Genomic DNA, 14,216 nt, shown 5'->3' with positions numbered 1-14,216 from the left:
CACGAAGCCGCGTCCCCTGCATCGGCAGGCGGACTCTCAACCACTGCGCCACCAGGGAAGCCCCACCTTCCTTTTTTAACCCCAGTGTTCGCGTGCTCCAGAGCCTAGAGTGCCTCCCTACTGCTCACGGAAGCAATGTCATGCTGGAGCCCTCCAGATGGCGCCTGCAGAGGGACTCCAGGAGAGCTGCAAAGCCTCCCAATACCCCAACAATCTCCCCAGCTTCTGTACATGGACCCTTTGTAATCAGCTCACTTGTCTGCCTCATCATCAATTATTCTTCTGCTCTGCATGCCTTGCTTAGGCCAGTGGTTCTCAAATGGTGGTCTCAGACCAGCAGCGGTATCCGCATCACCTGGAACTTGTTAGAAATGCAAATTCACAGGTCCACCCCAGACCTACTGAATCAGCTATTCCTGGGGGAGGACGGGCAGTTGGTAGTTTACCAAGCCTCCAGGTGATTCTGATACACGCTAAGGCCTGAGAACTTCGTGTTTAAAGCCGCTTCCTCCACCTGGAGTGCATTTTCGCTTCCTTCATTTCTAAAGCAACTCCTCGTGGGGCAGCCTCCTCTGCTGGCGTCCTCTTAGATTTGGCCTTGGAGTGCTCAGTGATGCCGTGTTGGTTTGCTCAGCTCACTCATATTGCTGGATGGAACTTCAGTACATTCCCCCCCGTGCCCTGGAGCTGCAGTTGGGGGACGCCCACATCAGACCCTGACTCTGTTTCCCTCAGTCTGGAGGGCACCGCAGCCTGGGAGCTGGGCCTGGGCTCTTATCCTCGCTCTGCCGCCAACCTCTGTGAATTCCATTTCCTCTGGAGGGGTTTCCAAGCGCCAGTATTCCTTCATCTCCACCGTGTGGCCCATGGGAAGAGGATCGAACAGAGTAACGGGTGAGGAAAAGCTGCTGAAGCCCCTGCGCATCTGAGCACCTCCTGTGTGCCTGCTCTGATGTGGCTTTGCTCTACCCCAGGGGCTCCCAACAGCAGCGGCAGAAGGTTATTCTGTGGTTGTTCTGAGCTGTGTCTGGTAAAGAGTAGGCATCCAGTGAATGTTTGCTGTGTGATGCTTGTTCGTATCGTCAGCTATATCTGAACAACTGTGAAACGAGTTTCGGGACATAGTTTTCAGTGGAAAAAATCCAACACGGCAGTGTGTAGAGCATGCTACTGTTTGTGTCGAAGAGGGGAGGCGTAGATACACAATGCTCTCTTACATGTATGGATTTCCTGGGGAAAGGGACCCAGGGATTGGGGTATGGTTGTCTCCGGGGAAGGCTCTCAAAGGGTAGGGAGGGGCAACAGGGAAAGGGAGTCGGTTGTGTGCCCTTTACACTTTTGAATGAACTATGTGAAGACTTTCCAAGTCTGTGTTTATCACGTCATTAACATTTTCTATGTTAGGAAAATTAAAACATAACAATGCTTGGGGTCGTTTCCTGCAGGGGTTCTGTCCAGGCTCCTGGGAGTAGGACAGAGGGACGTGGCCCCTCCTCTCCCAGCCTTTGACCATCCCCACCTCCCTCTGGGTGAGGACAGAGGGAGCTCAGGGATACAGGAACCCCTGCCCGCCTCACACTTTGTGCCCCTGTACCTCTTCCTCTGTGTCCCTCCCCGTCCTCTGGTTGTGGGGCTGCACAGACCTCCCCACACCCCAGCACGTGTGTTCACACCCCACACACACACACCCCTCCTCGGCACCCCAGAGGACGTGGCCCAGCAGATGCAGAGGGGACTGTTCCTCCGGAGCTGGGTGTGCTCCTGGGGTCCAGCTCGGCCCCTTTCTGTTACCCTGACCTCGGATCTCACCATTTTCTCTCTGGTTCCTGCTTCCTCCTTCCCGGCTCCTTCTCTGTCTCCATACCCTTTGACTGACCGACTTCCCCTGATAGAACCTGGTAAGTGAGCCTGGGAAGGGCTGGGGCTGGGAGGCATGCGGGGCACTGTGGGGAGGGAGCTTCGGTGGGGGGCATGCTCCACCTGCTGTGGGCACAGCTCAGACGGCCCACCCTCTCGGGCCCCAGGTCCTGTGGAGGGGCCAAGGTCCAGGGGAGGGAGAGGTGTCGGTGTCAGCTGCTCAGGGCTGTCACAGGCTGCCGGCTTTGGCTATTAGTGCCCCTTCGGGCATTTAATTGGTCCTCTCGGTCTGATGGATGGATCCCACGCCAGGGAGGCTTGGAAACTCCACAGCCCAAGAGGGCCGGAAGAGCCTTGCCTGCACAATCTGCGGGATCGCCTCTGGGCTGGGGGCCCTGGAGGACCCGCTGCTTGCCTGGATCCCAAAATTGGCAGTGCTCTTATTTTGCCAACTCGTAGTTGTAAGTAGAAAAACCTCAAGAGACCGAGGGTTAACGTGCATTTATTTCACAAATGTATCTGAGCACCTAAGGGACAGCTCCAAGGGCATCAGAATCTTGTGGAGCTCAGGCTTCGCTGAGGGTGTCCTTTCCAGCCTTGCTGGGACCACCCCTCTCTGATGGTGTAAAGGCTTCCAGGTTGCCTGGCTGCCCCTCTCTCAGGAATGGGCTCTGGGAGGAAGCCCCTCAACATCCCTGGGCAACCAAGAAGAGAGGCGTGCCTCCCTGCCAGCCCCTGGTTCCACAGGAACACGTGCCCAGAGGGGCTGTACCGGGGTCTGGGCTGAGGGAGGGTCATGCGGGCCAAGCAGGAGGACGTGTCCTCCTGGCGCTGAGAGCCCAAGTCTGTAGCCCACTGAGCATCTCAGCAAGGCTCGGGAGAGGCTCTCGACTGGTTAGTTCCAAATCACAGGCCGCCCACCTAGGTTGGAGGGGGCTAGTCTGGGGGTAATTTCCCCCCCATGCAGGAGGTCAAATCACTTTCAGGGCAGAGCAGTCTCCAGGTAGTCAGTAAGCCCTGGCTCCCACCTTCAGCAGTAGCTCCTCCTCGTCTGGAGACTTGGGTAGCATGCAGAGAGAGATCACAGGTTTTGTGTGAGGACAAGCCAGCTGGCGTCTGAGGGCCCGGTGAGCTCTGGCCCTGATTGGAATGATCAGAAACACCTGGCCTAGAGTGAGGCCTCCCCACCTGAAGCCATGGCCTCGGGCTGCTGGGCTGTAGGAGAACCAGTGAAGGTCCTGGTGTCTCTGCACTATCTGGGATTCCGTATCCTCCCAGCCACCACGGCTGGCCGCACAGAGGGGCACATGGCGGTTCACTTTGCCACTCAGCCACCTGGGTGGTTCCCACACCCCGTGTAAGCAAGGCAGTGTTCCCCCTGACTGACGTGGTCCAGAGGGATGACGGAGGAAAAGCAGTGTCCTGCTCTGGCCCTCATGCCCTATCCTGTCCAAGCCAACCGTGGATGCTTATTTGCTTCTCTCCCCTCCCTTCTGACCCTCTTTCCTCTTCTTTCCTGCATCTCCCTGCCGGGTCTTGCAGCTGGCAGATGCCTCTCCAGTTGGGGTCACTGGGGCAGAGGAAGGGAGCAGGAGATGGAAAATGAACCAAACCCTCTGCAAGGGACATTGTGGGCATCTGCTGGGGTGATGCAGGCAGAAAGAACAGGGGGAGACTTCCAGAAGGTCTAGACACGGGCAGAAGGGTCAGGGAGCCAGGCCAGGATCGCCCAGGGGAGGCCAGGCCACTTTGGAGTGGGGTGGGGGTGGGGGGTAGACAAGCCCTGCTTCAGCCCCGGCGCCCGCTCTGACTGGTTTCTTCTCCATTTTGATCCAGGGCCTGAACAGCATGTTCGAGGTGTACCTGGTGGGGAACAACTCTCACCACTTCATCATCTCCCCCACCTCCGTCCAAGGGAAGGCAGACGTTCGCATCCGGGTGGCCATCCCCCTGGACTATGAGACTGTGGACCGTTACGACTTCGACGTAAGGCCCGCTCACCCTCTCCTTGGCCTGGTGCGGGATTTCAGGGAAGGGAGGGGGTGGCACCGTCCCCTTAAATCCCCCCTTCCACCTCTCCCCATTCTTCCCTCGTGGATCTGACCCAGAGAAGCCCACTGAGCTATGGCAGGGGCTAGGCTGGGCCTCCTGTTTTCCAGGAGGACGAGGAAATGTCCAAGAATTGAGTGGAATTTCATTAGGTACCATCAGAGCCTCAGAAGCCCAACGGGAGCCTCTCCTGCCCAGCATCAGCCAGCACGGCCCCCGTTAGCCCCTTCCTTCCCAGCAGATTGTGCGGCCACCCTAACCCTATGAGTACTGATGGAGGGATTCACAGTAGCATACATCTGGGATGGGCAGTGACTCAGACTGGTGCTCTGGGTTGGAATGGGCAGAGGCCCCAGGGGGACTTAGGGGAACGAGGGCTCCAGGAGCATGTGAGAGCTCACCTGGCCCCTGCTCTACGCATCCAGCTCTTTGCCAATGAGAGTGTGCCTGACCACGTGGGCTATGCCAAGGTGAAGATCGCCCTCATCAACGAGAATGACAACCGGCCCATCTTCAGCCAGCCACTGTACAACGTCAGCTTATACGAGAATGTCACCGTGGGGACCTCTGTGCTGACAGTCCTGGTGAGTCCCCGCTCTCCTGCAGGGCAGCTGAGCTCTGGGGTAGACCATCAGGAGGCATCCAGAGGGAACCAAGGAGTCTGAGCAGTCAGGGAACGGGGTGCCCCCAAGCCCTCAGAGGCTGTGATGTTAGTATACTGGAGCATCTGGACACTTCATGATGGGCTTCCTTGGCCAGGGCAGCACTGTGGAAAAGGGACCAACCTGGGGAAGAATGAGGTTGGGCCCAGGATACTTTGGTTTTCTGCCTCGTCCCTGAGAGATACTGAGCCTGGGTGGGCCAGGAGCCCTGGACCTGTCCTCTAATGAGGACAAGTGCCAGCCATCTCTCAGGACGGTGATCCTCTCTATCTGAGCACAGACGCCAGGGAAGAATGGGCTCCTTGAAGATGCATGGAGATCCCCAGCTGTCTTTGGCTGGGACTTTGACAGGGGACTCCTGCCAGTGTCCATTTGTATCCGTTAGTACTCGTGGTCACAAGGGACAGAAACCTTTAAGTGGCTCAAGCAAAAAAGGATGGGCTCACGTAACTCAAAAGTGATTTCAGGCATGGCTGTATCCAGCCATGTAAGTGATTTCAGGCATGGCTGTATCCGGGCGCTCAACTGAGCAGGAATCTGACTTCAGTGCTGGGCTCTGCTTTGTTGTATTGGCAGAGAGGGACACCAGCACCCTTAGGCTCACTTATCACCAATTTATCAACCCCAGTGGGGGGGAAAATATTCTTTTTCAATAGTTCCAGCAAAAGTCCCAGAGCTGATTCTCATTGACCCAGCTTATTGGGCCACCCTAGAACCAATCATCATAATTCTGATATACTGGAGATGGGTCATACTCCCCTAGTGGAACGGGGAGTTGGGTCAACTCCATTCAGATTATATGGGCTGAAAATGGGACAGGATATTCTATAGCGGCTTCTATTATCAGAACAAAGAGGGTTGCTGAGCAGACCAAAGTGGTAGATGTGTGCTACACAAGCTCAGGGGCTTGCCCATAGTAGGTGCTCAATAAACGTTATGGAGTTTAACTCGCTGCTGCCCCTCCCTGCCCACTGAGGCCCCCAGAGTCCTTCCACTTCTTGCTCCATTCTCACTCCAAGCACGGAGATTGCCCGCCGATCTCAGGCCCCTACTCCATAGTGCGTTTACTCTACAGAAAGATGGCATGAAACTGTTTTGAGCCCCCAGGCCCTTCCCATCTGACAGTTATTAATATTTCCAACAGATGTTTGGGTAGGCAGGCCGTCAGATGTAAACAGTAAGTCTGCTGCGGCTGTTTTCCTCCCACCTGCTTCCCCAGCCCGTGGCTCTGCCAGTTTTCGCCAAGTCGCTCATTGCAATCAGTCACCTGGTGCCTGAGGCCCCTTGGGCCCTCCTGCAGCCTCTAGGGGCCCAGCCAGAGAGCAAGTGCCAGAGGTTCTGGCCTTCTGGACCCAAAGAGAGCCTCTTCGGCCCCCCAGCCACCTTCCAATGTCAGGATGAAGGACACCCAAGCAGCCTGTCCCCCACAGGGCCTGGAGCCACATGGCAAAGAATTCGGATGACAAGCCCAGGCTTGGCGGGTGGCCGGCGATTCCTTCGTGTCGTTCTTGCTGGGGATGGAGGGTCTCACTTTGCAGTCCCCAGTTCCTGTGGCCCTGGCAAGGACTGAGGGGAGCCTAGGGTGTAGGGTGGTGGGGAGGTAAAGTGTGGAATGGCACACCTCTTGGCTGATGGCCGGCTGCAGGTGCCAAGGATGATGTGTGAAGCCCAATCCCATCTGGGGTTAGCACTGGAGAGTAGCTTCTCAAACTGGGTTTCCTCAAGCACTGGAGCAGTTCCTGGGCCTGCATGGACCCCTGCCCGCTGCCTATGACCCCTTTTCCAGTCCCTCTCCCAATGTTTAGCAGATGTGTTCAGCCTCCTCTGTGGCTACCTGAGGGTCTCTGTCCAGGGCTGGCTCATCTGGGCAGCCTCTAGTTCCTCAGTGTGTCTAGCTCCTCAATTGTGTCTGCACAGTTGTGGAATTGTGCAGCTCTGAAGGGGCTGTTTGACCCAGTGATAAGCTCTAGCAGCAGGGCTGTGTGTCTGAAGGAGCTCAGGTCCTGAAGTGAAACAGTGGGCCCTGCATCCCTGCCTTCTCTGTGTGCTGGTCTAACTGTATTACCTCTAAGAATCTTCATTTCCCATCCGCAGAATGGGCATGAGTTCCCCCCCACCACTCCCGCTGTCACCAAGGCTGCTAGGTGTGAATGACAGATGTGAAAGCATCCCCTGGTGACCCCCACTCACCGTCATCTCCCAGTCTCCCCAAGGTACTTCCAGAGCTGCTAGCAGGGGGCAAGTTTCAGGGCCACGCCTGCCACACCCACTGCCCTGGCCTTGGCCTCTCCCACCCTGCCCTTCTCCACTCAGACCCAGGGTTAGCCCAGTCTCTCTACCTCCTTTGCTCCAGGAGGGGCTGAAATTATAGCTGTCTGCTCAGGGACTGTGAAATTCCTTCTCCCTGACCTTTTCTGGGATGTTATTAAAACGTTTCATGGGCAGTTGTGTCAGAAAAAAATAATTATGAAGGAAAGGAAAATGTTTCAGTTTGCACCGAAGGCCAGGGCCGAGCCTGCTGCAAGGGGCCTCCCCACCCCACGCCATGGCAGGGCCCCATTTCTGTGCCTCATCACCTGTCCTGGGGGAAGGCAGCAGTTCACCAGGGAGCTGGGAAAGCTGGAACAGGAGGGGGCCGTCGCCTGAAACCTGGGCATCCCAGCTGGGATGGCATCTCTTCTCACCTCCCTGCTCCCCAGGCCTTCCGCAGCCCAGGTTTTGAGGCCCTTACAGCCCCCACTTATAGACAAATGAGTTTCCACTGGTGGAGGGGAAAGAGGGGGGATGTAGCGGTCAAAGGCTTGACCTTGAGCCCCAACTCTGAAGGGTGACCACATAGGGGAGGGGTGTGTAGGGGCACATTTACCCGCGTATGTTTGCTTGTGGGGTGTGTGTGTGTTTGCGTGCACACACACAGGCATGCCCTTGTGTCTGTGCCTTTATGTGTATGTGCAACTACATGCACTCAGATACGTGTATATAACACGTGCGCATATGTGTGCGTGTGCAGCTTCCTGTATGATGCTGGTGGCTCCCCATCCTCTAGGTTGTATGGTTTCTTTCCCTCTCATATCCCCAGGCTGCTCTGATTCTCTCCTTCCAATCCTGCCTCCTGACCTGATGATAGGGGTTGGGTGGGAAGGCTGTGGGGTAACTTCCTAGGATTCGGGAAAGAGTGGGGATGTAGCGGTCAAAGGCTTGACCTTGAGCCCCAACTCTGAAGGGTGACCACATAGGGGAGGGGTGTGTAGGGGCACATTTACCCGCGTATGTTTGCTTGTGGGGTGTGTGTGTGTTTGCGTGCACACACACAGGCATGCCCTTGTGTCTGTGCCTTTATGTGTATGTGCAACTACATGCACTCAGATACGTGTATATAACACGTGCGCATATGTGTGCGTGTGCAGCTTCCTGTATGATGCTGGTGGCTCCCCATCCTCTAGGTTGTATGGTTTCTTTCCCTCTCATATCCCCAGGCTGCTCTGATTCTCTCCTTCCAATCCTGCCTCCTGACCTGATGATAGGGGTTGGGTGGGAAGGCTGTGGGGTAACTTCCTAGGATTCTGCTGGGCTTCGGGCAGCCCTGTAGACTGGCCGATGGCTACCTGGGGCCTGGTGGGGTTTGTGGGTGCTTCTGGACAGCAGGAGAGCAATCTGAACGTTCAACAAATGTTTTTTGAATACCCACCACTGTGTCAGGCACATGGCCCTGAGGATACAACGGTGATGTGAGTCTTGCCCTCATGAAGTTTATAGTCTCTTGGGAAAGCCTGATGTTAGTACTAAGAAGTGAATCTTTACATTAAGCGTTACTTGCTGTGATGGAGAGATCAGGAAGCTATGAAAACCGGTAGCAGGGCATCTGACCTTGACTGGGGTCGGGAAGCCTTCCCTGAGGAAGTGGCGATTGAGTAGGCATTAACAGGTAAGCGAATGGAGAGAAGCACATTGGAGAAAGAGGGAATAGCATGTGCAAAGGCCCTGTGACTGGAATGCAGTGGTGGGGGTGTGATGTGCAAGGAAGTGGAGTGCTGCTCTGAGGCGGTGGGGGTTGGGGGTGGGTTCAACCGTCTCTCCTGAATTGCGCCCACCCCAAACATAACCACTGGGCTGCTGTTCTGTTAGTGGAGAAGTCTTGTATCAACCCGTCCACATTCTCTTACCTATTCCATCCTGGTGGCCCATGGCCAGCCTTTGGGCAACAGCTGGCAGAAGCTGTTCCTGGGATGTGCAAGGAGCCAGCCTGGCCTCCTGCAGTATGGAGCTCGTGTCCCCAGATATATTAGCTCCATGTCCCCTGGGCAGTGAGAGGAGTAGCAGCCAGGAGGGCACTCCAAGAGGCCTTCCCTCCCTGCTCCAGGGGCGTGGGGCACAGCAAGGATGGGCAGAAGATGGAGTGCCGGCCAAGACAGGATTCTTCCCCAGGCAGGAATCAAAGCAAGCAGGAGAGGGACATAAGAGCCCTGATGGGGCAGGTGCAGGGCCCAGGACCAGCTCAGTTTGCTCAGCCCAGGGATGGAGTGTCACCCCTCAACTCCAGGCAGACAGAGTGGCCTGTGGGGGCTGAAAGGCATGGCTCCTCCCTCCCCTCCGTGCCCCTCTTCCCAGCCAGTCCTTGGGAGGCTGGTACCATCTTGGGCAGGGCCCTGAATCCTGTTCTGCTGTGGACCGGTCACTCCTTCTCCGGGACTTGGTTTTCTTCCCGTCACGTGAGGAAAATAGTGCCTGCTCAGCCTGCATTGGCTGGGCTGTTGGGAGGCTCCAGTGCGGTGATGTGGATGTAGATAGGTTAAGGGATTACAGACCTAAGCTGTGGTCCTTATTATCTCCTGCCTTAAAGGGCCCCATCTGGCCGCCCTTCAGCCTGTGTGTAAGCCCGGCTAGCTCTGCGAGGTGGGCCTCTTTCCTCCTCTGTTACCTGGGGAGGCACCCTGACGGGATCCTACCTGGGAGGGTTGTCGTGAGAGTTCAGTGGAATGGTTGGTTGAAGACACTCGGTGCTCCAGTCTGGCCGGGAACACTCAGAAAATGTCAGCAAGCCATGCCAACCTCCAGCCTGAGCTTTGATGTAGCCAGGACTCGCTCGGAGTCGTGTAACCTGAGCATGTCCCTGAGCCTCTGGGGCCCCATTGTCCTCATTATAAAGCTAGATGGTTGGGCCGATGCTGCTTCAGGGCTTTCGGGCTCCATGCGGCTTAATTCCAGTGCGCTCTGCCCAAGAGGAAAAGTTGATTTTTGCTGTTTAGTTTCACTCCTGGCAACTCAAACGTGCTTCCTGTCCTTTGAGGGTCTAGAGCTCCCTTGCCTGCCCTGCCCTCCCTCTCCCAGCCCCCATCTGGAAGTTTGGTGAAGGTTCCAAGGTGGTCACTTCCCTGCCCCTGGAGCTCACCAGCTGTTGTTCCTGGTCGTCCAGCCTGGCCTCCCTCCCCAGGGGCATCAACAGAGGCAGCCGTGCTCCTGCTGGCCCCCTTCACTCCCTCCTCCCCTGCCCGCTGACACCAAAGGCAAATGTGTGTGTGATGTCACTGCCCCAGGCTGACCCTGGTGAGGGCCAGCCTCAGTGCTGGAAGAACTGAAATGCAGCATATGCCTCTTCCATCAGCTGTCAGGCTGCGGGGCCTCTTCCCCAGCCCTGAGAGCCTGTAGGCTCTGGGCACCGCCCCCCCCCACTGCCCCCACCCCCACCCCGTGTTGCTGAATCCAAGGAATGTAACATGGGCCTCACCCCGGGTGCTGGGAACTCGATGGCCCAGCCAGGTGGTCTGGGAAGGCCAGTCCCCTGCCTCAGCCTCAGGTGGTTCTCCCTGGTCCCTCTGGCCCCTTGCAGGAGGACTTGCTGCTCTGCAAGTGGGTGGACACCTCCCAGCTGCATCAGCACCTGCAGGAGGGAACTTTAGGAGCAAAGCTTTGAAACCAGGGAGACTCAGGTTGAAATTCTGCCCCTACCCTTGCTGTCTCTGTGACCCTGGCCAGGTGCCTGGCTGTGTCTGATCCTAAGTCCCCAAAGTTTGCTGTGGAGGTGATAGTAATTATATCTATCCCATGATTAAAAGAGATGTATTTTAGACCGCTTACCCCCAGAAAGCGCTGGGTGACTGACAGCTGTGCCCACTAGGGCTGTTGTTGTTTCTCTTCTCCACCATCATATCTGGGGGTCAGTGGGTCAGTGGAGCTTCAGAGAACACTGGCTCTTAAACCTAGGTCTCTGGGTTCCTGGATTCTCTGCCTTTGGCTCCGACCTCACTGGACAGTGGGTCCTCTCAGTTGACGCACTGGTGAGTTCGGGCACGCACTGGTGAGTGCCCGACCCTGGGACTCTAACACTCAGGCCCCAGCGTCAAGAAGCAGAAGAGAGAGGTTAAATGAGGATGCGGCCGGAGGGCTGAGACTCAGAGGAGGCAGGCAGCAGGTGCGACGGGAGGACTGGCTTCATACATGTGCGGCCTGGGCATTTGCGTGGGAAGCTGGAAGTAGGAGGGCCTCACCCTGGGTTTGATGCTCTACTGTCGCCGTCTTGAGATTCTTAATTTTTGAACAAGGGGCACTGCATGTTCATTTTGCACTGGAAAATTATGCAAATTATGTAGCCTAGCCTGGCTATAGGAGCTCCATAATTCTGTGCCCAGAGGAGCTCTGTGGTTGTCCGTTGTTTTCGTCTATTCCCACGTTCCATCGGCACTGGCTCAGTAATCGCTTGCCTTGTGCCACGCTCCAAGCAAGGGCCCACCGAGCTTGTTTCGGTTCCAAACGCTGCATGAGAAACTATCCCACACTTAGCGGCATAAAGCAACAGCTGTTTTGTTACGTTCGTGGATCGGGTGGGTCAGGAGTATGGAAAGGGCCCAGCAGGGGAGCCCTTCTCTGCTCCAAGTCTGGGGGTGACTCTAGCCACTGGCGGCTCCTCCCTCTGTCTGGCGCCTGGGCTGGTCTGGCTGAAGGACTGGCTCAGCCCGACACTGTGTTCTGAGCCCCTGCCAGTGGCCTCTCCACATGGTACGGGCATCTCAGGCATGGCTTGTAGAGAGAGCTCCTCAGAGGAAGCCTCTGGGAAACGGGTGTCCCAAAAGAACCAGGCAGAAGCTGCGTGGCCTTTTGTGATCTAGCCTAGAGGTCACGCTGCATTTCCGCTGAATGCTATCGGTTACAGTGAGTCACTGAGGCAGGTTCACGTTTCAGAAGAGGGGCTATAGACCCTCCCCAGCTCTCAGTGCTCCTTTCCTGAGATGCCGCACATGAGCGTGGCGCCGGGAGACAGCTGATTCCCGCTCCTCCTGGGTGTTTTGCAAACATAAGCAGAAGAACGGAAGCGGGGAACCCTTCAAACCCCGTTATCAGCCTGGAAGTGTTCTCTGCTAGTAGTGGGAGGAGGGGAGAGAAAAGCGAGTAATCCCAGGCACTCCCTGGCCCTGAGCCGCTTTCCAGCCGTCTGCCCGCTACACCTCTCACACCCCTTCTCTCCTGCCTGACCAGAGTCCCCAGCTTCCCTGCACATCCTCTACACTTCCTCACACCCCTCCCGCACCTAGCTCTCCCTCCCTCCTGTCTGAGACCATCAAAAGCCTGCTGACCCTCAGAGCCAGCCCAGTTGGCAGCTTCCCCATAAGAAGCCATCTCCCTCTGGTAACGGGCATGTGCCCACCTCCCCCGAGGTCCTCCCCCTCCTCTCCAGCACCCCTGTGTGCCTGCACCTCGCTTTCCCTGGCTGCTCTCCCCACTCCCGTTGGGGCAGCGTGGCTCATGTCCTCGTCTCCCCACTTCCCAGAGAACCTCCTGGAGGCAGGTTCGCTCTGTCTGGGCGCCCCCATCCCTGGGCTGTGTGGCACAGAGGAGGTTTGACTCCTGTGGTCTGGAGTGTCTAAGGCATCTTCCTCGAAGGAGGGATAGAGGCAGAGGTCTCATGGGGAAACTGAGGCATGGAAAGGGTAAATTATACACCCAAGTTCACCCAGAGAGTCAAGGGCAGAGATGTTTGTCTGAATCCAAAGCCTCGTACCCCCATGTTTCACTGTGTGTGCCAGGCTCCCAAGCACCCGCTCTGGCTATGGGCACAGGGGGAAGGCTGCTGGACAGGGAGCCCCGAGGCCTGGGCTCTAGATCACTGACTCGCTCTGTGACCCTGTGCCAGTCTCATTCCATCTCTGGACCTTGGCTTCCTGCTCAGTCCAAGGAGAGGGTAAACTGGATGCCCTCTGATTACCCTTCCTAGGTCAGGGAAGGTCTGGGGATGCAGACCCCAGGCCAGGAACAAAGGCAAAGGTCCAGAAGGTGCAATGGCCCCCAGACTCCAGGATCCCTGCGGCCCCCTCGCCCTGATCAGGGCATGTGATTCCAGGGTCAAGGCTGAGATGTGCCCAGCCCTTCAGCCTGCCTCTGCAGCCAGGTATGCAGGAGCTGACCTTGCTTCCTTGGCTGCTGCTGGCAGGGCCGGGTGCCCTGTGAGCCCCTGTGTCTCCCCTATAGAAGCCTCCCCTCTGCCCCTCCCAGAACAGGACTCTGCACTCTCTGGGGGAAAGGGGGCTCCCAGATGCAACTACCATACTCCTTCGTTCCGTGACTAAACGTTTATCGAGGGCTTGGAATGATGGCAGTGAACAAGGCAGACAAACATCTGTGTATGTACCAGGGGCGGAGACAGATGGTGAATAAGGACATACAGAGCGTGTCAGAGGGGGATGCATGCCTTGGGGGAAAGTATAGCTGGGGGCAGTAAGGGAGGAGTGCTGGGGGTGGCATTGTTACTGTCTTCTACCAGGGGGTCAAGGAAGGCAGGCCTCTCACAGAAGGTGACCTTAGACAGAGCCCTGAAGGAAGGCAGGGGAGCCTGAGTTGGGGATTCTGCAAAGAGCTGCCCCAGGCTGAGGGAGCTGCAGGTGAGAGGCTTGAGACAAGAGCCTGGTGGTGGGTGGATATGCAGAGAGGAAGCGGGAGGACCAGAGGAGGTCAGGACGTGTCTGTGCTGAAGGGGAGCCAGATGGATCACGGAGGCTGCTGTGTGGAGAGTAGGCCAGCGGGAGGGGCCGAGGACGCCCAGGTGGAAGCGGGAGGACTAGGTGAGAGACTATGGCCCCAACCACCTAGGTGATGGTGGAGGTGGGGAGAGCTCTCCTAGCCTGTGCTCAGGTCTGAACAGCGGCTCCACCCTTCTCCCCAGACCCAGCAAGGCACACCCATCTTCATCCCCACCTGGCTGCCAGGTGTGCCCTGTACCTTCACAAACACTGAGGTGGGTGGACAGCCCCGGGTTGGAGTCCTGCCTCAGCTTCTCACCAGCAGGTTGGCTTTGGGCAGGTTATTCGCTGCCCCTGAGTTTCGGTTTCCTCCTGTATAAAATGGGCGGAGTGATTCCATCTCAGCAATGTTGTAGGGTGATGTGTGGAAAGATAGTGGTCTGGAGCCCGCACACAGCAGATGCTCTGGTTGCTGTCCCGGCCCCTGGTGCAGGCCAAGCGTCCAGTGTTATCCGTGCTGCTCTGCAACAGTGTCCTCTCCCTGTTTCTGATAGCATTGCTTCAGCTCGATTCTATCATTGTGTAAAGCTGGTGAGAGAAATTGCCAACGTGAATTATTAGCAAGTTTGGGAGATAATAGCACCCAGTGGGCAGGCCCCATCCAGACACTTTAGCAAAACCCAACAGAGGTGGGCAGGTC

The 14,216-nt window shown here is 56.8% G+C and overlaps 1 protein-coding gene across 1 annotated transcript in view; it reads left to right on the top strand.

The window, feature by feature from the left end:
• CDH23 (cadherin related 23) overlaps nt 1–14,216 on the top strand; it is a 403,130-nt gene that overhangs the window by 200,165 nt on the left and 188,749 nt on the right. The window contains exons 11-13 of the mRNA XM_007454689.1: nt 1,893–1,898; nt 3,694–3,843; nt 4,332–4,490. Coding sequence (XP_007454751.1) covers nt 1,893–1,898; nt 3,694–3,843; nt 4,332–4,490 — 315 coding nt within the window. The remainder of the gene's footprint in view (nt 1–1,892; nt 1,899–3,693; nt 3,844–4,331; nt 4,491–14,216) is intronic.

This window comes from Lipotes vexillifer, unplaced genomic scaffold (genome assembly GCF_000442215.2).
Source record: "Lipotes vexillifer unplaced genomic scaffold, Lipotes_vexillifer_v1.1 scaffold205, whole genome shotgun sequence".
Lineage (NCBI taxonomy): Eukaryota > Metazoa > Chordata > Mammalia > Artiodactyla > Lipotidae > Lipotes > Lipotes vexillifer.
This window is presented reverse-complemented; position numbering and strand designations above follow the sequence as displayed.